We start from the raw sequence: 24,300 nt of genomic DNA on the forward strand, positions 1-24,300 counted from the left end.
CTGCTGTTGTACAGCAGTTTTTCCTCCCAGCTTAAATATGCTATCCCAGACATGCCACCACTGTTGCTGATGGGCTCAGCTTTGGCCAGCAGCTGGCATTGGCTCTACTGGACACGGGTGAAACTTCTGGCAGCTTCTCACAGAAGCCACCTCATACCTCCCTCCTGTTACCAAAACCTTGCCATGCAAACCCAATACCATTTTCTGTGCTTACTCTCTCCTGTCAAGCATAAGGGAAGCCAGTAAGGTTACTAAAAGTCTCCAGCTCTTGGGTACAGTATGTCAAGGTCCTAAAAATACATGTTTCCCGAGCGTGACTAGACCTGTCAACAAGTATTTTCTCATTCAAGCCTAAAGTTAAGAAATTTTTCTAGGTTCACTTAGGATACAAAATTCATACTTTAGACATGGACATTTTAATACTTTGTTACTACCACTGCTTTAAGACCTTGAAAACTTTTAGAACAGAAAAGATACTTTCTCTTGATACAGGAGTGTCATCAATTCTACAGCCAGGAATTTTCCATAAGCATGCTGGATCAGAAACTAAATGACACTACATACACACTTTCCCTTCAGTCAAAATTACAAGTATCTCCTCCACCCAGACAAACACTAACTTTTGCATGGATGTTTTCACTGTTTGCCTGGGCAGACTCTGGGCACAGGCTTTTAGCAGTTTTCATGGCACTGCTTTCCCTATTAAGAAAGGACCAAATGAATATCAAAAGTTAAACTACCAAAACAAAACACACTCAAACCTTGCAACTTTTCATCCTCTCTGGATTTTCTCATTGTTGTTTTAAATATTTAATGACTCAAAAATTAAAAGATAAGTAATGGTTTTGCAGAAATCTCAAAGTTTTTCCTCATATCTGACTACGCTGTGACTAGATGAAAAGAGATACCTAAAACAAATAGAAATTCTCATTTTTCAGTGCAGGGAAGAAGCCGCCTTTTCCTTCTGAATTTGTCCTTTAAGGTTGAATATACAAGAGAAGTGTTCTTAAACTAATTCAGAATAAGTATTTTCTATGATTAAGTCAATTCACACTGTCTGAATGACAGCTAGAAATTATTTTGCCCTTCAGAAACAATGGCTTCTGCTGTCTTTCTGTGTAACAGGTTGGTTCAAAGTAAGCTGACTTGAGAAAAAGCACTGCCTCATAGAAAGGATTATTTTTAAAAGGTTTTTAAACTGAGTTCATAAGCTCCTTCACCCAAACACTGCTTTGCAGTGGCATTTCTTGTCAGGAAATCAAATTTTCTGGGAGCTGAAGGCTTGTCTAGCCTTGCCTGCAAGTCACGTTAGTTTCCATTGCTTTAAGTAAAGCAATTTAATTGTGGGTTTTAATAATTGCTACTTTAATTCAAGGTATAGAAAGAGTGCAGTTCATTGCCCAGGGTGGTCATTTTCTTTCTCTCTATTGGACCCCTGTGGGATTTAAGTACATAAAGAGAAAGGTTTGCTTTTGAAGAATCAACACTGTATTTAACAGACACAGACTGATGTTAGACAGAAATATATTGACAACTTATGAATAAACAGACTTCCTTAATGAAGGAAGATTAGCCTTCATTGCTTACAAGGTGAAGCACAAAAAATCAAATATAATTGTTGAATTAATCATTGCTTAAGCTTGACAGCTTTATGTAGTTTTTAACCAATGCTTGTTATGTTTTCACCCATGGTGCAGGAGTTGGAGTGGATAGGAACCAGAATAGACAGAAATAAAATTAACTATTCTCAATATACTGTAAACTTTTGAGATTTGCAGAGTAATGGAGAAATACAGGTAAGTCCAGTATATATCATCAAAATAATTCTTAATTTCCCTAGCAACTTTTAAGCAGTCCTGGATTTCAAGTCACCAGTTTTGCATCACACATTTATACTATGATATAAATTACCTCTTACTACAAATAAGGATACATAAGCCACATCTTTCTAGATTAAGACAGAAAAGTAGAAAACTCCCACTACAAGGGTATCATGAGGGAGTTGATAAAGGGGCAAAATGATTGCCACCCTGTAGCACCATAGGCAAGCAAAAAAACCAGCATCCATTGGCAACTGATTATTCCAAACATCTTTCTAATGACTTGAAACATTCAAAATCCATCACTATTACAAGGGCTCAGTACAATTTCTCTCAGTAAAATGTTGTAGGCTGCTTCACTTTAGCACTATGGTTGTCAAATAAAGCCAAATTTTATGTTTTGCCTAATACAGTTCTGATTTTTGTCTAGCCTAGTAACCACATAAAAAGACAGTCAAGCTGAAAATTAGGCTAGAAAGGAAAGTCTGCATAGCTCTGCTTCATTTTCTCCATAAAAGTACTAAAAAGATACTGTAATGTCTGTCACAGCAGTAGTTCCTCAAACACACTGAGCTGAAGGGCCTCTATGAAGGTTCATCTTCCTCACAAATGGCTCTGGAGTCTCAATCTCCCAAATGAAGCCATTCCCCCCCAGCTCTGCTGGTTACTTGCCATGGCTCTCAAGCGAGTCTGTGCAGCAAATGGACCAGCCAAACCTCTATTTCTTCTTCCAGAGTCAATAAGGTGATCTTATCTAACAGAACTACATCTCCAAATACAACACCAGGAGGTGAGAGACGCAACTACTACAGTAGAGAAAGATGTCAAGAGATCAAAGTCTTAATTTCATTCCAGTGAAGCATTTTCACACAAACCAAGGATTTCCTCCATGATCACTGTTCCTTCTGGAGAAGGGGTGTCCACCACATACACAGACCTCAGCTGCAACCAAGGACTGTACAAGTCAGCTTTCTAAAAGCACCTAAATTCTCCAGGAAGCAGTAATAAAAAACCTGCATAAACACTTCTCTTTTTCAGTGGTGTGGTTTAAAACTAAGATTCCCCTTGCTAACAAGCTAAAGGCAGTCCTACAAAAAACACACTTTACAACACGTTTAATATATTTCAGCAGAAAGTCCTGACAGACACACACTGGCAAAAGGACTTATTAGCCTGTTTTCACCTTAGCTTACCTTGGGGAAAGTTAAGAGGGGAGAAAGCAGGGTTTCAGCAGAGCTGCAGTAGCAAAACTTATCTAGTATATGCTGGGGTCATGTTAGACGAGAGTAGGACAGTTCTGCAGGTCCAGCTATGCCCCAATAAAAGGAATAATTTTGTAGATAATAATGTAGAACCAAAAGTAAGATAGCCACATGCATTGCACAGAGATGCCTTTTACAGTGCTAGGAGTGAGAAGAGATTGAAATTCAACTCTGACATTTTAATTCTCTGTAGAGATTAGGTAAAAGAAACAAAATACAGTTGAGAGACTAAACTATTTTCCTTCCCCTCCAAACTGGAGGAGACAAAGAAATCCAACAGCAGAGCTGCAATAACCAAGAGCCTTCAAGTGACCTGAAATCCATAGCTGTAAAGCTCCTTTCTTTCTGACTCGTAACACACACTCTTCAAGTAAAAAAAAGTAAAATTGCTGTCTACGTTGCCACTACAATTTATTTCTTTTGTTCCATTATAATAAAATAACACATATACAAACACACACTGCATTAGACACCCTCCACAAAAAGGGAATCACAAAATTAAAATTCTGAATGCTGTTATGCTGACAGCATAAGAGATTAAGCTAAAGTGTAAAATCTGTGATATAGCTTTGCAATTATCTCCTAAAATTAAGATCACATCCCTCAGTTTTTGCTTCTTGCAGCCTCTCACAAGTTCTCCAAGAAAGACTCAGTCAATTGCAAAACAATTTTTTTTTAAAATAAGCATTAGATTCATTTTATAACAGGATCCTTTCCTGTTCAGCTCAGCTATGTTTATTCTGATGACAATTCAATTCAATTACATTGAAGCTTTTCCTCCACACACCAAACAACTACACAACCAGGATGCTCAGCACACCACCTTTTTCAGAAGCTGCACTGTACCAATGATATTAAGTAAGGTTTAATTGCATTGCAAACCTTTCCCAGGAGGGTAAAGGATAGAGCATTCTGCCTAAAGTGTCTTTTCTCAAAGTACTTTGTCTGGTGTCACCAGTGGCAGAGGCTGCTCTTCATTCAGTGCACTTGTGCAATACTATTCCTAGAACATGAGTGAGTGTTATCTGGATATCTTGTTCTGTGCTGATATCAGTGGAGAGTTTACAGAGCTGATACAATTGGAGGAGGAAGCATCTTAGTGAATGAAAGGTAAAAATGCACAGTGTATCTTCACTGTATGTGTGGAGCAGACACCTCACTTTGCCCCAGACTGAAAACATGCACATGAGATTTGCTGGGATGTTATTGATGTTTTCAGTTGTTTTATAATACAGAAAAGTTTTCACATGTTCTAGTAAATCCAAGAGCAGTTAACTGCACTACAGTGTCATTGCTTATTCACAGTAGAGAAAAAAAAAATCATTACAAAAATTTACATTTACTGTTAAAAAAAATTAAATAACACTTTGTCCTAGGAAAACTTCCCTTTCTCTTTTGAAAAAGGTAACTAATAATTGCTTTCAGTGAATAGATTTATTCATTCATTCAGGAAAATGAAAGCCTAGGAAGTTCCACTGAAATATCAGCATTTCCATCATGTGGAAAAAATGACTAAAATACATAATGATTTTGTATGCATAGCTGCAAAAGATTCTGTTGTGGTCCAAATAGCTCTCACATTCCATTTCATTCAGATTCCCTGGATTTGTTTGTATTTTATCATGCCACAACACAACTTGAGATATGTTATTTTACTATATGTCTTTAATTAAGAGCCATGAAAGGTCAAAATCAAAACATATGACAAATGGCAAGTTGGAAGCAGAAGGGCTTGAGCCTTGATGTTATAAAACCAAGTCTTGTGCATGACTAATCAAGACACATCCACGGAATTTCAGGATGAAATACTTTCTGAATCCTGAAAGCCAGCATCCGTTTCTTTCTGCTTTTACAAACTTAGATTTTGTAACCAGAAAGAGCCCCTGCCAGTTATGAAATGGAAAATAATAACTACCACAATAAAATAGTTAGGACAAACAAGAGAAACACAGCTGACCATCACTTACAAATTAACTATTAATCGTGTACATTGTCATTAATGACATGGTAGCACATATTTATTTATATGGTAACCTTTGAAAGGAAAAAAACCTCAACCAAACTTAGAGAACTTTCACAAATAATACATTACTTCCTTAAACACAAATAATAGCCATCATGCCAGCCTGGCCTACCATATTTGAACAACTGTTTTCAGCCTTATACTTCTAGTCAGACTGGAATTATAATGGAAGAAAAAAGACATTGCTGAAATGATTTCATTTTTAGTAATTCTGGGCTGACAAGGTCTATTTACACATTAAAAATCTAGGCCTTAACTATGAGGGAAACTTCTTCTCAATGTAAGTCAATAGATAGTCACTAACTTCAAGCGAGTTTCATAGATAGCCCAATTCAAGAATCTAGCCCATTTATGTTATTTAATTAAACAGATTTCCCAGTCACAACTTGCAGTCACTTTTTCTGCAACACAGTGCAAGTGTAAACCTGCCAGGAGAGGGGGGGGGGAAATCTGTTTATAAAAGAGCTAGTTAGCTTATATACATATATGTAAATTTATATTTATTTATATTAAAACCACCAGGACACTTAAGTAATAATATTTCAGTTAACATACATAAGAACTCATATCTTTTGCTGAAAGCATACAACAAATAAGCACTTTTTTTAAGCACTGGCTTGAAATCAGCTCACGAATTGATGACACCATCTTCCAACTCATTCATTTTCTCACTCTTAAGTAAAACCATTCTCAGACTCCCAATTACTTTTACACTGTTCATCAGTAGTTATCATTCTACATCAACGAGTCTGCACAAGAGTGCACAGCATGATCCATACACTACTCACCAAGTTCAGACTATGGGCTATGAAAACCCAGCAATAAAATCAGAACAATGAAATCCATCCCTACTTGAGTATAAAACACAGAGGGTGTTTTTAATAACTAGGATTTCCCTATGATGTGCACACTGGCAAGTGACTCTCAGCTATATTCTGTCACTTCTTAACTGATCACACTATTACAAATAAGCTGGAGCAAAGAAGGTACAACTTTTTTATTTGAAACATGTATTAAAATGTTGAATAACAATTTCAGATATTATTTGAATAAGGACTCCAGAATGACTTGAAGCCATCACACCAAATTTATCCTGTTGGGGGGAGGATTCTGACAAAAGATCCCAAAACAAGATTCAAAGAAGAGACAGTGTACGTGAATAATACTGCTACAGCATTTAGTCAACCCTTTCTGACTAAGGGAGGAATAAACTGCTGATCCTCATTAATAGGGCTCAGCATAATTTAGTGTTATCACAGGAAATTCAAGGACATCAGAACATCAAAGTGTTGAGAAAACCATTAGACCCTTCTGACAAAAGATCAGTGGGATTTATGTAGGTTGGAACAGAGGCATCTCTCTCTTTCCCCCAACCCCATCAGCCCCTGGTCTTCAGTTAATCTTAGCTCACTGCAAATCCTAAAAGAGAGGCTGCAGCACAAGGTAGTGTTAAGAACCAGAAATTGCACCATTGTTTTTGCTCCTTTCTTTGTTTCTTCCAAGGTAGGGGACTGCCTACATGGCCAACACAGTCCTGCTCCCAGACCCCACAGACTCCCACCAATCACACACATGGAACTGTGCCTGGATGCTTTCCTGAAGAGAGGAAGGGGCCACATTTATGCACACAAACCTCCCCATCTTCAAACCCCACCTGCTAAACCAGTGAAGCCCTGTAGGTGGGACCACCTGGGTCCTCCTTTGGGGTGGGAGTTCAGGCAGGCAGCCTGGGGTGAGGTGGGACCGAGCAGAGCAGCAGAACTGGTGTCACAGACAATGTGGAGACAGGCAGTTCCCCATAAGTAAGCACTGGTGGCACACTGGTATCACTTACACTTGGGTTCCCACCTGGGCACGGTAAGGAGGAGTAGAAGAGGAAGGAAGTATATTATGGCTGGTCTTTGCTTTTTCAGAGGGCAGATGAAAGGTCTACAAAGTTTCACTGTAAAGGAATGCACTTCAAAGGAGAGTTCAAGACAAATAAGATTTTGTCAGCTCTAACTACAAAATGGAAGGGGGGAGTCACAGAAATGTACTCTACACTTATCACTGTAACATATTATGACTTTTCAACTAGAGAGTAATCCTAAAGAACAACAATTTGGACTCATTCTCCTTTCCAAGTAAACTTAAAAAAAAATTCAAAAAGAGAAAGGAATTGTAAAAATCTGAAGTTAACCCAGTTAGCGTGAGCATTTTAGTGAAATGCACCAGCCTTTTTAGTTAATTTTCCCACTCGTTAACAGCTGGAGGTCTTAGTCAAATACCTTGAAACCTGAAGCCAGGGATCACCTCTCCCTCTCAGTTTCGAGGCCCTGCCACTCCAGGAAAGCTAGGATAGCATCTCTCTCTCAAAGACAGAGATGAAAATTCTCCAGGTCGTTTACTGTGCACTCCCTGCTACAGTGCACGCATTTGCCATCTCCGTTAGCACCTCAGCTCGGGTTTTACGAAAGCAGAAATACAACCCTCGGGAAAACTAAGCCCCAGGTTGAGGTACAGTATCCTCCGGCAAGCCATGCCCACATGCCACGTCCAGGTGGACTCGGGGCGGCAGGTGATGGCTCAGTGGCTAGAGCTCAGACACCTTTTCACGGAGGTCCTGTGGGGAGGGCGAAAGGCAAGGGGGAATCATTCCTCCTTTGTCCCGGAGGAACAGCGGGTTCAGAGCCCGCACAAAGCTCACCCGGGCTCCCCCCGCCCCGCACTCCCGCTCGCTCTCCTGCCTCCCCGCAGCCGCCGGCGGTCCCGGCCGTGAGGGTCCCGCGCAGCGCCGGCCCGACGGCACCGCGGGGCTTTGTGCGGGGACGGGCCGCCCGGGAGCCCCGGCACCTGCGGGAGCCCAGAGACCCTCCGGCGGGGCCCGGCCGCGCCGCCGACCCCCTCCCGCCGCAGGAGCCGCGGGGCTCCTGTCAGGGGGAGCCCACGCTCGGCCACCCCATCCTCGAGGCTCCAAAGCTCCCCCCGAGGCTCCGCGCGGCGGCCGCGCCCGGCGGGGACAGCGGCGCCGGGCAGCACCCGCGGAGAACAAGGAGGGCGCCCCGCACTCACCGCCGCCGCCGCCTCCTGCGGCCCCCAGCACCCCAGCAGCACCAGCACCAGGCAGCCGGCGGCCAGGCTGCAGCTCCGCCACCGCGGCTCCATCCCGCCCGCTCAGGAGCTCCGGGGCCGGCCCTGCGGCGCGGGCATAGCCCGGCGGGGCAGCGCGGCTCCTGCAGGCGGCTCCCGCCGGCCGCCCCGATGGCAGCGCCCGCCCCTCTGCCGCACTCGCCCGCTTCTCCCGGCTCAAGTCCTCCCGGGACTACAGTATTCCTCCGCTCCGGGGGCGGGCGGGCGGTGTGGGGCGCGCTGCCGCTCCGCTCCGAGGGGGCCGCGATCCCCCGGCACCGCCCTGCCCCCGGGCGCCGCGGTTTTGTCGGCTCCAAGGGCGGGCGCCGCCTCTCCCCGCCCCGCACCTCCACCGGGCGGGCAGCTGGACCCCGGACTATTTTCTGCAGCGGAAGCCGCTCTGTGTGCGTGTGAGGGCAGGGGGAGTTGTTGGCAGTGCCGGGTCGCCCCTCCGGAGGGGCGGGTGCGGGGCTCGCCCGCGCTCGGTCCCGGCCCATCCGGCCCCGCTCAGGTGCGACGCCTCGGCGAACACGGCGCGAACTTCCTGCCCGGGCACGCTGCGAGCGCCTGGAGGGGCTGCGGCGCCGCGGGGAGCGAGCAGTGACCGAGCGCGGGCGGGCAGCGCTGGTGGCTCCAGCCCAGTCTCTCCTCGGGGCCAGGCACCCTCGGTGCTCCGCCGGGAAGGAGCCACACGGTGCCCTGCCCGCCCCGAGTGACGGCGGACCCTGCTCTTCCTCGGCCGTGCCCGCGGGCTGCCCGGGCCATGGGGCGCGCAGGGTGAGTGCCGAGCGCTGCCCCCCCGCTCCCCGCGGTGCCCCCGCTCCCCGCCGTGACTGTCTGTCCCTTTGCCTCCCCGCAGGGCGCTGGTGCTGCTGCTCCTCTGGCTGGGCGCGGAGCTGGCGAGTGCGGTAAGTGCGTGCAGGTCCAGTGCTCGCTGGAGGTGAACGTGCCCGGACGAACCTGTCGGGGTTTGGGCATCCTTCGGCCGGAGAATGGACACGTCCCCGCCCCCCTGGGAAAGATGCGCGGATATTTTTTAATTGCTGTACACCTGTGCTCCGAAGTCCCTTTGTGCCTTTCGTCCGCTCGACTTTGACTAGTTTTTGAAAAGTATGCTGGGGTGAAAGACCATCTGTGTGCGGTGTAACAGCTTTCAGTGTCTGAAAGCGTGATCAGTGTCTCACTTTGTACCTGACTGGCTTTCGTTCTCTTTTAGCCTCTTCTCAAACTTTTCTGTTAAAAGCTGACCCTCTAGGTCCTTGTTCATGAGGGATCCAATCCACAACACATCATAACTAAGTAAAAGTGATGTGAGAAATTAAAGGATTAAGCTGTTAAGTGTTGTATCAAGGTTCACGACTATTAGTAAATGTGTTTTAAATTCCAAGTTGTTGTACAGAAGCAATGACTTTATGATCTGTCAATCTGACAATTTTATGACATAAACATGGATTTTCTCTTGCTGTTCCTAATTAATGTTTAAATAGATTAGTAGGTGATTGTAGGCTTTTTAAATGTTTATAATTTTCTTCTTTTTGGCATTATAATAGATTTCCCGCAGCTGGGATGCTGCAATTCTTAGCCCACTCAACTAGTGAATGAAAGAGTCCTTTGGAAGATCTGTAGCCTAAATTAAGTGTCCAACTGATGTAAAGTCAGCAGTTAAAAAAATGTCTTTGTTATATTGTAATGTAAATTAAGATTGTACAGTAATGGTTGTGGTGTGGATTTTACAGCAAGTATACAATAGTGATTTAATGGAAGTAGTATAATATGCTTTAAACAAGTTTATTTTAATTCAACTTTGGACAGATTTCTAACAAAGCCAGTTAAAACGTGTTCTTGACTTGGCAGCCAATGTTTTTCTACTGCTTTTGCTACTCTTTTGATTAAAATTTTAAGGAATTAGAACCCTCCTGTGCAACTGAGAAGAAATGTTTTTAAAAGTCTTTAATAGCAGAGGGGTTTATACTTTTCATAAATATGAAAGGCTTGATTCTATTTTGCATTTTTTATAATCAATTGCACTAGTAGAATTTCATCATCCTGATCAGGTGGTAGTTACAAGCTTTAATCTTCTCAAAGATTAAAAGATTAGAGAGTTTTATTTAACAAAACCAAGAACTGTTCTTCTGAGAGTTCTTACTATAGTGGAATCTGGGTGGAAATGACTTTTATAAAGCACGTATTTTAAAGGCTCTTTGAAGCAAATGTGTGACACTTTATAGTAATTTTTATAAATTCTTGCAGTATGGCAGTGAAATTATTCCTGATTGATGCAGATGTAACTGATAGCAAATTTAAATAGTTTGCTCCAATTTTGCTTCCTATCTGTTGGAAAACACATCTCTTAAGCAGTCAGATTTCTGTTAGTTCCTTGACATCTTTTATTGCCCATAAAGGGACTCTGTCAATTTAAGTCTATTGTAATGAATAAGATTAATATCTACTTGTTATTTCTAAGTTTGCCTGACAGTTTTCTTCAGGGTTAGAAAACAGTCAAAATCTTAGTTGCTATATAATCAGTCTACAACTATGAAAAAGAATCAGAAATAGGTCCTTAAAATACCTAGTGCTCTGCATGTCTAAGCAGTTAATGGATTTAATGATTTTTATTAAAAATGCTGTCAAACATGCCCAACAAGAAAGATTAAAACTCTGTTTTTGTGAACTTCAGATAGGGTAGTAGGTTAATGACTTTCTGGTATCACTGATTTAAAAACACATCCTAAGACCTTCCAGCATGAAGTAAGCTGTCAAGAGAAAGTACTGGTGATGGAACTTGCAGTAAGCAGAGCTTTCTTAGAAAAAGCAAGATCTCTGAAACATTTCTTAATAGTCTTCTGGTATATAATTTGAAGTGACAGAGCGTAGTGAAGTACCATGGTAATAAAATGAGGTTAAAGCTTTAGGTTAATAAGGAGTAATAACTTCTAGAAGACTGTTCACAGAGACAGTCCGCTTGTTGCTGGAGATGGTGTCATTTATAACTGTTGTTCATATTTTCTTTCATTAAAAAACCCAATTTCAATAATGTATCTGTTGTAAAGGAAATGTCCATAAAATATTGTTCCAGTTCTTGAGCACTCTTCAGGAATGGTACTGTGGACAGGACTAGTGCAGGCAGTGGCTGACATGTCAGGCCAGCACCTTGAATAAAGTTGTATCAAAGATGGCTTTGCCACAGAGGTCTCAGTTATGAAGTGTAGTCATCCCCTTTTCTGTAAGAAAAGGATTTTAAAGGGTATCTGAATTAATTTCTCAGTTTATAATTATTTTCCCTGGGTGTAAATGATGATCTATTTTGAATGGCAGTACAAAATTAGTCTTGTAATGCTATCTATGTTTTCTTGAGCCAAATGTTGAAAACACAGATGACTTGCAGTTACTTTGCAGAGACTGTTACCTCGTTTGTAGCCCAATTGCTGGGAGTGACCTAAGAGCTTCCCCTGCTAGCTTTCAGCTGCAGTCACTCTAGAAGCTATGCTTCATTCGTGGTTTCAATCTTTTATCATCAATAATTTGCGTTAATAGTTAGCCAGGAGTGTCAGTACAAGATGCTGTGTGTAAGTAAAACAACACTGTGGTACTGTCCTTGAGACATTCATTGCACTCAGACAGATGACAAAAGTTGGTCCTGAACTATGGGGGATAAGACATGCTAGAGAGGCAGGGGTTTGCCTTGGCTGATCAGTGTCCTCCCCTGAGGCTTTTCCAGGCTACAGGGCAAAATAGAGTTTTTAGGAGAGGGACTTTTTAAAAGATAATCAGAGTTTTGCTGATGTTTTGGGGTTTTCCTCTCATAAACATGAGGTGGAGCATGAGCTGAATATGGTCACAAAACGCAGAGACAGCCTCTTGCAATGAAATTTGAGATTCACATCTCTTCACAAAGCTCTCAGCTGAGCTGCATCATAGTCCTAGCAGTCATTCTGAGCCCCCCTGAGAGCATACCTGGCATACAGGTGAGGTGATAACTCCTCATTTGTTTCCTTCCTGTCCTTGTTCAGCTAGTTGAGTGTATCTGGAATACGTGCTGTTTTTGATGTGATGTCTTAAGGAATTACTGTTAGGACTTACTCTAAGGACTTGCCATCAGACATGTTCTGTTGGAACACCTGAGCTTTCAGATGGAGTTCAGTTAGCTTGATTTTATGAGTGGACTTCATGTACTATTGCAACTCTTCCATTTTTTTGCTAATAAATGTGCAGATTAATGAGAGCCACTCTCTTTTTTTTAGCACTTAGTATCTTGTTCAGCAAAAGATTTTCAGTATCCAAGTAAGGCAAATAAAAACTACATGTGAAAACCAGTTCTGGGCAGTCTGCTCTATTTTGAGTAACTGAAGTTCTGCTCGTTCATGACAAACTAGCACAAGTGGTCTTATTTATCTGTCTCCCAGGTTTTCTGTGTGTTTTGTTTCTATATCTATGATACAAATGTTTCATAATATCTTTTACTTTAATATGTACTGGATGAGCTTAATTGAACAGAGCTCGTTGTTTTCAGGGGCCAAAAATAAATTTTGTCCCAGAGTCTCTGATAGAGGGGAAAAATAGCTGTTTAATTATGGGTATTTAAAACAGAGTTGCAGCTCTCATCATAACACTTTCCAATGCAGTTTCTGCAAATACGATGTTATCCATTAAAGAGGTATTTATAAAGTTCTGTTTTCTTTTTCTTTGCCATTTTAATCAGTATTTATAAGAATGCAATCCTTCTGTAATTTGATTTTTACAGCTGTATCTTTATGTAGTAGTGAACTTTATGGGGAAAGAAGTAATATATATAGTAAAGTTGCTTGTATAAGGAAGGAATCTACAGAATTCAAGAAATAATGTAAAATACCAACCTAATCTTCTAAATCTCAGGATTTGTTTGCCAGATAAGGCTTCTAATGTGTAAGAATGCATGGGTGTGGAGGGTTGTTTGGTGAAGATTCAGTACTGCATTGAGAATGGTCATTCTGTGAAGGTCAAGTTTGAGTGGCAATAGGTCTATAGTAAAATAATAAGAATTATGCCCTGGTTCTGTAGCAAAATAATGAGAATTACTAAAAAAAGAAGCTGATTGTTCATAACAGTGCTAATTATCAAGCTCTTGCCAAGACATGTTAACTTGTAGGGGAAATTTTCATTTAAAGCTGACTATCCCTTTCTCTCCCGTCTGAACAAATAATTGTTTATTTGCTGAATATTTTCTGGGTGCTGAAGACAATTGAGCATACAAAGTGGCTGTTTATTTGGCAGTCAGATACTATGTCAGGTTACAGCAGCTATGAAATAGAGTAACACATATGATTGTGTTCTGAAGAGCTTTTTTGATATCATTATTGATTTAAGGTTGTGGCTGCCTTTTTATAGGTGTGAGAAGCACTGTGTGACCTGAGGAAGCATTTTATTTCCCCTTCTGGACACAAGCCAGCTTCACTGCCAGCCACTGTGTTCCCTTGGCTTAAGAGCTGCTGTTAGTAAGTCATGGTGGTGTCCCTAAAGTAGGCAGGGCCTTTTGTGGTGGGGCTTCTCCACCCTTTGTCCATTCTTGCTGTAGAGACTCTTCACACCAGTAAGGTCCTGGTACCTTGTCTCTTACTAACTCTTCCTTCTGGGGTAGCTGCAGTAACATGCTGATGTTTACAGATATTATGAGAATGTTAGAGTGCAGAAAAATTTGTGATGGTAAAATGGCTCTGGCTTGCAAATACTGAACTCAATGAGGTCTTAAGTCTGCCTCTTTCTTGTTTAGTTTTTGTATGCTAGTCATACTCCATTTGTAGACATAGAACTGTTTCAGGAAGAGGACTGGTAACTCCTGACTTGTACAGGAAGAAAAGAATTCCCTGTTATCCCATACTCCCAGAGACACAGCATCTGTTCAGGCAAGGTTGTCAACGTATTGCCAGCGTTTGGTGTTTAATTGGATTTTTTTTTTTTTGAACCATAGGAAGCTGCAGTGTTTTTTGAAAAGAGCATAATTGATCCAGAAGCAATTTCCTAATCATACAGATACTCTATTGTTTCTGCAAGTACTTTTACTCCTAACTGAGTGCTCATTGGAGCATTAAGAGTAGACATCCAACTAGTCTCTTGTCAGACAGTTTTGGTTATATATCAGGAAATATGACCCACCTGGTTTTTGAGCATCTTTCACTGAGATGTACTAGGAAGGGATTGGTACAAACACTGCAAAGCTCATGATTCTGTATTAAACAGTGCTGAGGAAACAGGAACATATTTCAGAGATGCCAGCCAGTTTTACCCTTTTGTCAGTGACTTTTTGGGAATTATCAGTTCTTTTTAGGGCAAGTCTTTAAGTACCTCAAAATAATAAAAGGAAGGTATTCCTTCTGGGAGGAAAAGGTATTCTTATACTGTAGAGGGGTGTAATAGTATTTTGAGGTGATCATGAGGTCATGATAGATATAGATGAAAAAGTCTTTTCTGCCAGAATTCTTGATGTACTTCACCTTCTCTCTTCCCTGAGAAGTGGGTTTGTGTGCCCCTCTATGGATAATGATTAATTTCCTTAGATGGTTGGTTTTTTAGTTCTCTCTCTTTTTTTTTTTAATTATTTGTCTTTTTTTATTTATTTTCTTTTCTTTCAAAATATCTCTATAGCCCAATAAGGCTCTCACTCTCCTGGGAAGGCTATAAACCCTAGCTGAGCTTTAACATACTTATTTCCATTTACATGTCTGAACAGAAAGAGCATTTAGAGTGGAATTATGCAGTTCTCATTACCTGTTCCTTGCAAAAAGGGAATTTGGAGGTGTGGGCAATAAATCTGAAAATACTTGGGGAAAGCAAATAACTTGTTCCTGTGCTTTTTGCACAAATTTCCTGCAGTTCAGCCTACCTTGGGTTTTTCTATACAGCTTCCCCTTCTCTGTTGGTGTGATTTATATGGAAGTTGTGTTGCTGCAGTTTCCAGTACTGTGTTTAACTTTCTATTTTCAAAAGTTGTTGACAATAATCTTACTACTTATGTTCAAATTCATCTTTTTAGAATTGTTTCCTCTTCTCTCAGGTTTGAGGAAACACAATGAGGTGAAAATAATACCAAGCCAAGAGGACTGTTCCATGGATCTGCTTCTTTGCTGGCTTCTTTGCCACATTTTTTTAACAGTTCATGCTGGTCAGAGCTGACTGCTGGCCCTCTGATTCTGCTTGTACCCAAATGAATACAGAGCTGCAAAGATCCCTTAGGTCTGTGCTTTCCTTCTTGTTATTTCTGCAGGATTTTGATTAGCTTTGGCTGTGTCAACCTTGTTGGGCCACTAAACCAGCACCTTCAGTTTGCACAGTCTCTGCTCACTTGGTTACTTTAATACTGAGAGAATCAACGCTGTGAACCAAATGGGTCTGATTTGCTTCAGTCCACCAAGGTGTCAATAGCTACTGTACTCTGAGTTTGCCTTACTCACTCCCTGGTCTATTTTCTCCCATCTGGCTGGAATTTACTGTACTTTGTACAGCCTCCAGCCCCTGCCTCAACGTGCTCCTAAGCTCCTCTGCCTTCCTGGCTCTCCTTTGTGCTTTAGCACTCGGGGAGGCTGCCAGGATCACTCCTGGCGGTTAATCCTGCAGTGCTTTCTCTGATGCCTCACTCCAGCAGCAGTGAGGACGTGTCAGTGCCTGTTACCCAGGAATCTCTCTTGCACAAATCTGCTCAAGAGGGTTGCACCTAATGTTCGTTGCTTTCCCCATTAGTAATAGGAACAAACGATTCCCTCCTTGACACAAGCACTTGGCAAGACCCCAGCGTGATGTGTAACACAGGTAAAATCTAACCATCATCTAAGTGTTGTATTTGGACTTATTGAGAACTCCCTAGAAAAGGCAATACCTCAAGGTTTCTGTAAGATATGAGACTAAGATTTAATTTTCCTTCAGGTTTGCATGGTCGTCATTTTTCTGTTTCCATTGAAGGTGAAAGAGGTTGGAAACAAGGTAGCAACAGCACCATTAACTGTTTCCTTAGCATAGTTTTTTTGGCTGACAGATCAAAACCTGCAGCTTTCTAGAGATTGGGATAGAAATGTTTGTGCAGAGTCAGCTGAAAGCCAACTGCATAAATGAATTTATAGCACTGTTTGAAGGGTTGGTTTTGACCTTAAAAGTAGAGAGGAAAAGGAAAGTGCAGTTAAGCAAGAAATGAACTTAAAAATGCTGTTGTGCCTCTTAAAATCTTTGCAAATTAAATGTTACCAGCTTTATTTTTTGCTAGTGGCATAATTTTAAAGCTTTAAATAACATCAAGTCATTGCTTTGTCTTTTCCTGACTTTTTTTAATTACTGCATGTACCTTACCTGTTCTCATTGCATTAGTGTTTTCAAATCAGCTTCTTATGTTCCTTATCCTGTTATTTGAATCATTGAAGATAATATTTTCTATTAAGATCCTGCCCTCACAAGTAGTAAGGTATCTTTTCATGGATATGAAATAATGTCTAGTTCTGAAAAGAAGTCTTAAACCAAAAAAGATTCCCTAGAAAATGATATAATTATAAGAGAAGTGATGAATCTATTACTCTTAATACTTTATTGTTACAGTTTGTTTAGAATTCATAAGCTGGCAAGTCAATTTTTCAGAATAAAATATATTTTGAAATATATATAAACTCATGTAATTACTGCAGAAAAGTTAAATAGATGAATTGACACAGTGAATAACATGAGAAAGAGCCAAAGAGAATCAGGACCGTTTTAAAGGTCTAATAGTTCTTCTTATATCAGTCAAACCTCTGCTGTGGAGGAGTGTGCAGGTATCACTTGCTTTGTGTAATATATTTATTTAATTATTTAAAAGTAATTTGGCATTAATGCTACTACTATGGTGGAAACACATCAAAACAATAGGAGGGTGAATCACTGTATTGTACTTTGATGATTAAAGCTATCCACAAAGCAGGGTGTAACTGAACTGGAAGAACAGAAGCCTGCAGGAGCAAAAAGCAAGCTTGGAAAATTAAGAATTTATAGTAGTCTTCAGACTTTTCCATAAAAGGAGCCTGTAGGCTTTCACCCTCAGCCCTCCTTTTGAGGTTTTAGACTGTCATCAAAGTGTGTGTGTGAGGGGTTGAAAAGTTGGAACATTATCTGTAAAATGAAGGTATCTTTGCCTTTTCTATGAAGTGCAGCACATGTGAAGTGTGGATTAAGCTGGAAGGTGAGGTTGGCAGGTCCTGTTTTGCACTGCACAGTGTATATAGCATTTTGCATAGAACATGCTGAATCTTTGTTAACAGAAAAGATAAAAGTGTGGTGAGTCTCAGTCTTGTGTTCATGACTGAGGTGATTTCCAATAAGCCCTGGGTGCCAAAAGTAGGTGCTTTATTTCTGGTGTACTTTTGAAATGCATATTCTCTTTACTTTCACTATGGAAATAGGTGTAACCCAAATGCATTGCTTGCTACTTAGCAAAAGTTTTCTGTTTTCATCAAAAACACAGTTTTTAACAGCTATCGCTTCCTGTAAGCTTTATATGATCATTTTTACAAAGGAAGAGTAGTGCATTTTTAACCTAATAAAGTAGTTTTGGCTTAAACTGGAAACAGACTGTGAAATCTCTTTGTACAGATGGTACTTGGCTTTTTGCTGTGACTTGAAGAGGTCCAAGATGTCGGCTTAAGAACAATATAGAGAAAATATGTTAATATGGTGTTAAAAGGAAGAAGCTTTCAAACCACTCCTGTAACAAATATGTTCTAGTCACCAAAGCAAATGTCAGATGCTTAGCCTACTTTTACCACAAATAGATACGGAAAATACTCTTTGAATACCACAGAGGTCCACAGAGGTTTTAAAGTTAAATGAGTTGGTGACCATAAACAGAATACTTTAGATGGTTTCTTGAAGGTAGTGATTATATGATTTGCTCTGTGGTACTTTTAACAACCTTAATCTCTCTGAATGTATAATCTTGTTAGGATTAAACCAAAATCTGCCTAGATAATTAGAGTGAGCTCCAAACTGTGGTTTGACCTGTATCTCTCAGTGGTGCAATTTCCATGTGAATGTATTGGCCCTGGAGCATGTGGGGTGTGGAGAGCCCTCAGCGGGGTCTCTGGGAGCTGAAGGCCTCCCATACCTCAAGTAATCTGTTCCCTAAGAATGTGGTTGGAAAATCACCTCAGAGGTTTTGCAAAGACTGCTTTTCTGTGACTGTAGAAACGGGGGTCTGGGTCAGAACATCTTTTAATGTGTCCGAGCACGTTTTTCATTGAGGGTAAAATGTGTTTGCATGCCCTCCTGAGGGCTGAGAGTTGCAGGATAGGTCAAATCCTGAAATGCCTTGTGACAGGCATGTTCACAAGCAACAACATTTGGTCTGTTTTGTCCCTTCTGTAGGGTTCATTTATCGTGGACATACATTTCACACCGTTTCCTTACATAATACGAAGAAACACGTTGCAATTTTTACTCTAAAATACATAATCACTGGTTGCATTACTGTGTTGTCTTTCACCCCTGGTAGCGATTTGCAGATGTCCTTCCACCCTGCCAGGCTAAGTACTGGTGTTACTGCCCTGCATGTGTGAAGAAAGCTTTGCCCCAAGTCATGCAGCAAGTTTTGCTTCTTTGAACTGTTGCACCGGGTGCTTTGTGTGCCCTAAGGCTCCTCTCTAAATGAGATGACTTGTACAATCTGCCTTTGGAGATCTTGAAGGCTTGAACCTCTAACAAATAAGGCACAAAACTGTAAAATGTTGATTATGGCTGCTTAAGGGCTCTCCATTCAATTGCATTTTCTTTATGGGCTAGCTTGAGACTTTCTCTAGCATGAGACTGTTAAGTTCCCTAAGAATGTGGTTGGGTTTTATCTTCCAGCTTTGTGCTGTCCAGCCAAGTTCTGCACGTCTTTCAGAGAGGAGTGGCAGGGATTAAAAACCAGCTAGTGAGTCTTAACTACAGTCTGACAGTAGTAGAGAAGAATTAATTAATGTTTATATCAGATCTTCAGTCTTACTATAACTTTTCAACTCAATTCAAGGATACTTTATGAACCACAAACCAAAGTGTTTACCAAGTATTTTGGATAGAAGTAAACTAAAGCTATGGTAAAAAAAATTGGTTGATTTTTGTTTTTTTTTTTAAACAGAAGTCTGATTCATAAAACAGTAGATATTGTGCAACTTTCAGCAAACAAGTGGTTTGGTTTTTTTCATTTCCAAACTTAGTAATAGGAATTTAATAATTTTCATTCTGAACTGCAATTACCAGAAGTGTTCTGCAGCTGACTGTAGCTTTCCAGATCCATTTCTCCTTTCTTTCTTACCTCTCAGCTTGTGAAAGTAATGAAATGATGAAACTAATGAAGCTTTGGGGTTTTTTTTTTTGTTGTTTGGCTGAGTTACTGTCCAGATCTGGAATGACTGTTATACAGTTTTCCCTGCACAGAAGACTGTCAACCCAGGCACCTTTGTGCAGTGATTCTGGCTATGGATTTTGTTTGGATTATATGATAACACTGAATTTACCAGGGATAAATTTTGCCGAGGTAGTTCTATGTTTTCTATATATAATAACAAGTGTTCTCTGTGTGTAAGAACAACCAGGCAAAGTACTTCCAGCATCTATTTCATCAAGATGTGTTCTTATAATTTCCATTAAAGAAATTCCAGTGAGAAAATTATTTGCCTCCTCTTCATTCCGGTATTATGAGCTCACTCAGAGGAGGGCAGAGGGGTACCAGGTTTCAGGACTAAATTCCTTTGCCAGAGGAATGTGCAGTGAGACACAGGTACAGGCTAGCTCCATGACATACTTGTTTAGAGGGGCCCTTCTGCAGCCCAGCAGCTTACAGATCTCAGATTTACAACACTTCCTTATCTGCATGGTTTTGTTCTAAAAAAAGAAGAGCAGGATTAGTCTTTATGAAGAATATTGTGACTTTTCTTTGATTTCAAAATAATGGATATCGTTTCCTTTTTCATTTCACTTTTCTAGATAGGCAGTAAAAGTGTTTTGTAAGACCCTTAAAAGTTGTGGATGCAAATGTAAGAAAGGTAGAGACAATTGAAAAGCACTCACTGCACACTCAGGTGTGCTCTGGGCTATTGTGTTTAACTGAGGTCACTGAGAATTTGGTCTGTACCTTACATAGTATGTCATTGGGGGCCTCAGTTTCTTTGGGAATTTTATTTAGTGTCTGGTATGAGTAATCCTCATTTTCCTTACATATCAAATGTCAGTGGCATCTTAAGCCTGATTATTTAGATGTTTCCTCACACTGTATCAAAGTAGCACTAGTATCAACTTGTAGCTTGAAAAAGTTGCACAGAAGCACCGAACCCTTTCCATTAATTAAGTTCATCATAAAACTACTATGGGAACATAATTCAAATTCTGTTTGGAACCAGTTTATCTCTGTAAGATGAGACCACCACAGTTCATTCAGTTACTTGGCAGAGTTGTGACATTTACTGTGCTTGCTGGGTTTGTAGCCACTGCAGCCTCTTGCTCTTGATAAGCCCGAAATCACAAATTCCTGTGTGATGATATCATGGAACTGTAGCAGGATATTGACTTCTGTCAGGTATTTTATGGTTAGGGCAGGAAGCTAGTATTTTGTAGATAAAACATGAGGACTTGGTTGTGGCATAAGCAGTAAGGAAACCTTGATTCTATTCTCAGTATAACTCGATGAATGGCTTCATGTAACTTTCTTAAATGCTCCAAATCGTGTTTGGAGCTATCTGTAAAATAATCATGCATAAGCTACTCCCAGTGGTTTGTATGTCTGTTTATCAAGGTATACTTTAAAACAGGTGACTGTTGGTAACACTGAAAGAAATTTAGAGGAGGAGTTGGATGTGTGCTTGTTTGTGTTTTCCTCAAGTTCCTAAGAAGATACAAATATTTTTCTTTCTTGATTTTCATGACTAATGTACTCACTCTGCTAATATGTATGAATAGAGAATGATGATAAAAACATACAAAATATGTGTTTTATAAAAACTGATTTGAATGCAACTTCGAATTTCAGTTTTAATTTCACAAAACTAAAGACTTAAATCTTGTTCTTTTCCTTACATATATTCCACTCAGGTGCCACAAGGCTGGTTAGAAATTAGTACTACATAAAAGCCTAGACAGGACCAAACAAATAGCATCTATGTAAAGCAACAGAACAAAGCTGGTGTTACTTTATTCTATTCAAGTTATGAAAGAATAATGTAAATAAAAACATAGCCAGTGTAGTATTTTATATGGGGATACAGGTGATACCACATTTTTTTCTTGAAGTATTATGAGAAGGTCTGGCTTAAAAGCATCAAGGACTTCACAATTCTTAACTGTAGTAGGCTTACTATTCTTTTAACGGTAGTACACGCTAATTTTTTATATTTAAAATAGAATACCAGTTTCTCTCCCTAAATCTTAGACAAAAGTTGAGGAAACCAGGAGAAAAAAAATAAGATCCTAAAGGTCTCAGGTTTTCTTCCACAGCTTATGAGTCAGGTGCTTGACTGGAGAGACCTGTTATGTAACATCTGAGTGTTTGACTTCAGCAGGGGTGAGGAAATCAGGAGGCAGTTTTCCTGAGGCTGGGTTATCTCAGACCTGTCAGCTGTGGGGTTTCTTGCATCTCTGTATGAAGCAATTGGCACCTGGAGGTGTTGGAGTCAGGATCTCTGACAAGCTGGATGGAGGTTTGTTTAGAAAGGTCTGGGTTAAAGAGTCAGAAAAAATATATAAATCATCCTTTTTTGGCCTGCAGGATCTGCTGTGTTGGTTATGTCATGTTTGATGCACACTGGACACAGTTAAGTGTTCAGAACAAAGCACAGCTTTTAAATGACAGTAATTGATTGCACTTGCTCTAAATATTGTTTTACATTTCTGGATGAGCTGAAGTTTGTGGGAGGAGAAAAACTGTTAAATGGAGTGAGAAGGTCCAGCAGAGAAGCCTGCCAGGGCCAGTAATCCTGTTTGCTGTTGCCATTCCCTAGCAGGAGGCTGTGCCTGTGCCCTGCATGTGGGTGATGTGTCTGTAGGGAAAAAGGAGGGCAGCTGTTGCTGATGGGTCCTCAGCAAGTCTCTGCCCTGTCCCTTTTTGCAGTTTAATGTATAATTTGATGCAAATTTCCACACCTCCAACACAAGAAGTGTAAGGTGTCTTGTTCAGTGCGAGGCAGGGAATATTTCTGTAGCTGGTTTAAATCCAAATAAGTTAGACAACTTACACCTTAAAATAACTTATCTAACTAAATAAATTAGGTAACTTCCTAATCCATTCTTTATTTTCTGTTTGCAAGCCTATATGCTTTAAAAGTAATCAAATAAAGTGTGTTCTTCCTTTTAGTTACTCTTTCTGTACTGTTTGTTATCAAAGGTCTTAACCAAAATTCATTTAGTGAAAAAACTAATTTGAAACCTTTCTCAGGTCAGTACATTTGGCTGAAATTTGATATTAATTAATTTAGCCTAGTTTGCAGAGTACCTGCGGTGTATAAGCTGCCATTGTTAGGACACACTGCAAAATCTGAAATGAAATATTTTCACTGCTCATGGATAAGTGAACACTCATGTAACCTTTTGTTTGGTTTTCTATAGAATTTAATTTACAAACTTTGCTGGAAAATAACCTTTTGCCCTTATTAATGTGTTCCGTCCCACAAAGGAGTCTGCAGGGTGTCAGGGTGTACAATGTGCAGCCCCTGCTCTGCAGTGGGAAATTGCTGTTTGCCTCTGGTGGGGGGGAGGTTGGAAGTTAATGTTTGCATCACTTCATAGGTTGAACTTTTAGCTCCGATTGTATTTCTCCCACTGCATCTGTAGGGCTTGTGCCTATCACAGCAGAAGTTAGTCTGTGTGATGAGTGGGGGAGTACAGATAGCTGTGAGTTGTTTTTCTTGTGGTTAGAAGAAGGAAATCCAGCACTTACCAGAAGCCCAGAGCACACAATTTTATTCAGATTTTACATTTCAAAAATACTCTTCAGTATACTACTTATATCAACTTTGTTAAAAATCTCTGAGATTTAAGTACCTTCATGTGCACATGACATACTTTCTTTTTCTCTGAAAGATCACTTTGTGGAGCCGTGAACCTTCTCAGGTTTTTATTGCTACATCTGTAACGCTCACACCTGTGAACTCGGGTCACCGCATCTGACCCTGCTGTGCTCTCATATATGAAAAATCAGACTTGAAACACAATCCCTACTTCAAAAGATTTGCAACCTGCCAGATACATGCAAAACCTAAAGAAATCCTGGGAAAATACTGCTCAGCAAGGGGCAGTCTCATCACACCAACCGTGGAATTGCGCTGCTGCTGTTTAAGGAACTGTGTACACTCAGCTTCCTCTGATATTCATGCTGGTTAAGGGTGGCAGCTCCTCTGCCTCTTAAAACCTTGAGAATACCTGAATTAAATGTTGTTCTTGGGTATACAAGTGGAGGTTCAAGCCTGATTTTGATTTAAAATCACTTACTGCAGTAGGAGGGTGTTGATAATTATCTGGCTGAGGAAAGTCTTGGAAACAATTGTCATTGCTCCCGAAACTGTTCTTTCTCAGTCCTGTGGCAGGATGGTGAGCTCAGAGCACAGCTGTGCTTTATGCTGCTGGCATGAAAATAGAGACCATAAAAAAGGAACCTTTCTGCAACAGGATTTTATTGTTAAACTGATTGTTGATGTGATAGCTCAGATCATAAATCTTTTGAGTCAATGCTCAGCAATCCAAAGGGATCATTCTCTTCTCTTCCTTGAGACAACAGAAACATTAACTCTCCAGAAAACTTCAAATTATTTCATATACTGAGGTAAAATCTGCCCCGGTCAAGCCAGAAAGAACATATTGGTGTTCACTCTAGGAACATTACATTACAAACTGAAAAATTAATCAGCGTTGTAATCCTTGGGTAAGATTAACATTAGAGTATCCAAAGCTATTATACTCGATTCAAGTAAAAATGCATGTGGGTGTATGTTTATATACAGCTATTGCTTAGTTCTGACCTCTTGGGAATCTCAGAGGACAGTAACAGCAGGTGGAAAGAGTTTCAGTGCAAATTTGACATCATATCCAGATTAAGTATTCAGTATGTCTCAGTGATGGTGAGACATCTCTAGTTTTG

The 24,300-nt window shown here is 40.6% G+C and overlaps 1 protein-coding gene across 2 annotated transcripts in view; it reads left to right on the forward strand.

Moving 5' to 3' along the window:
* Positions 1-8,961: 8,961 nt before the first annotated feature.
* COL4A6 (collagen type IV alpha 6 chain) overlaps positions 8,962-24,300 on the forward strand; it is a 116,313-nt gene continuing 100,974 nt past the window's right edge. For both annotated transcript variants that reach the window (XM_017816741.1, XM_017816750.1), the window contains exons 1-2: positions 8,962-8,990; positions 9,073-9,121. In XM_017816741.1, the coding sequence (XP_017672230.1) occupies positions 8,977-8,990; positions 9,073-9,121 (63 nt within the window). In that variant the 5' untranslated portion in view covers positions 8,962-8,976. The remainder of the gene's footprint in view (positions 8,991-9,072; positions 9,122-24,300) is intronic.

Source organism: Lepidothrix coronata, unplaced genomic scaffold, assembly GCF_001604755.1.
Source record: "Lepidothrix coronata isolate B3197 unplaced genomic scaffold, Lepidothrix_coronata-1.0 Scaffold2, whole genome shotgun sequence".
NCBI classification, from domain to species: Eukaryota; Metazoa; Chordata; class Aves; order Passeriformes; family Pipridae; genus Lepidothrix; species Lepidothrix coronata.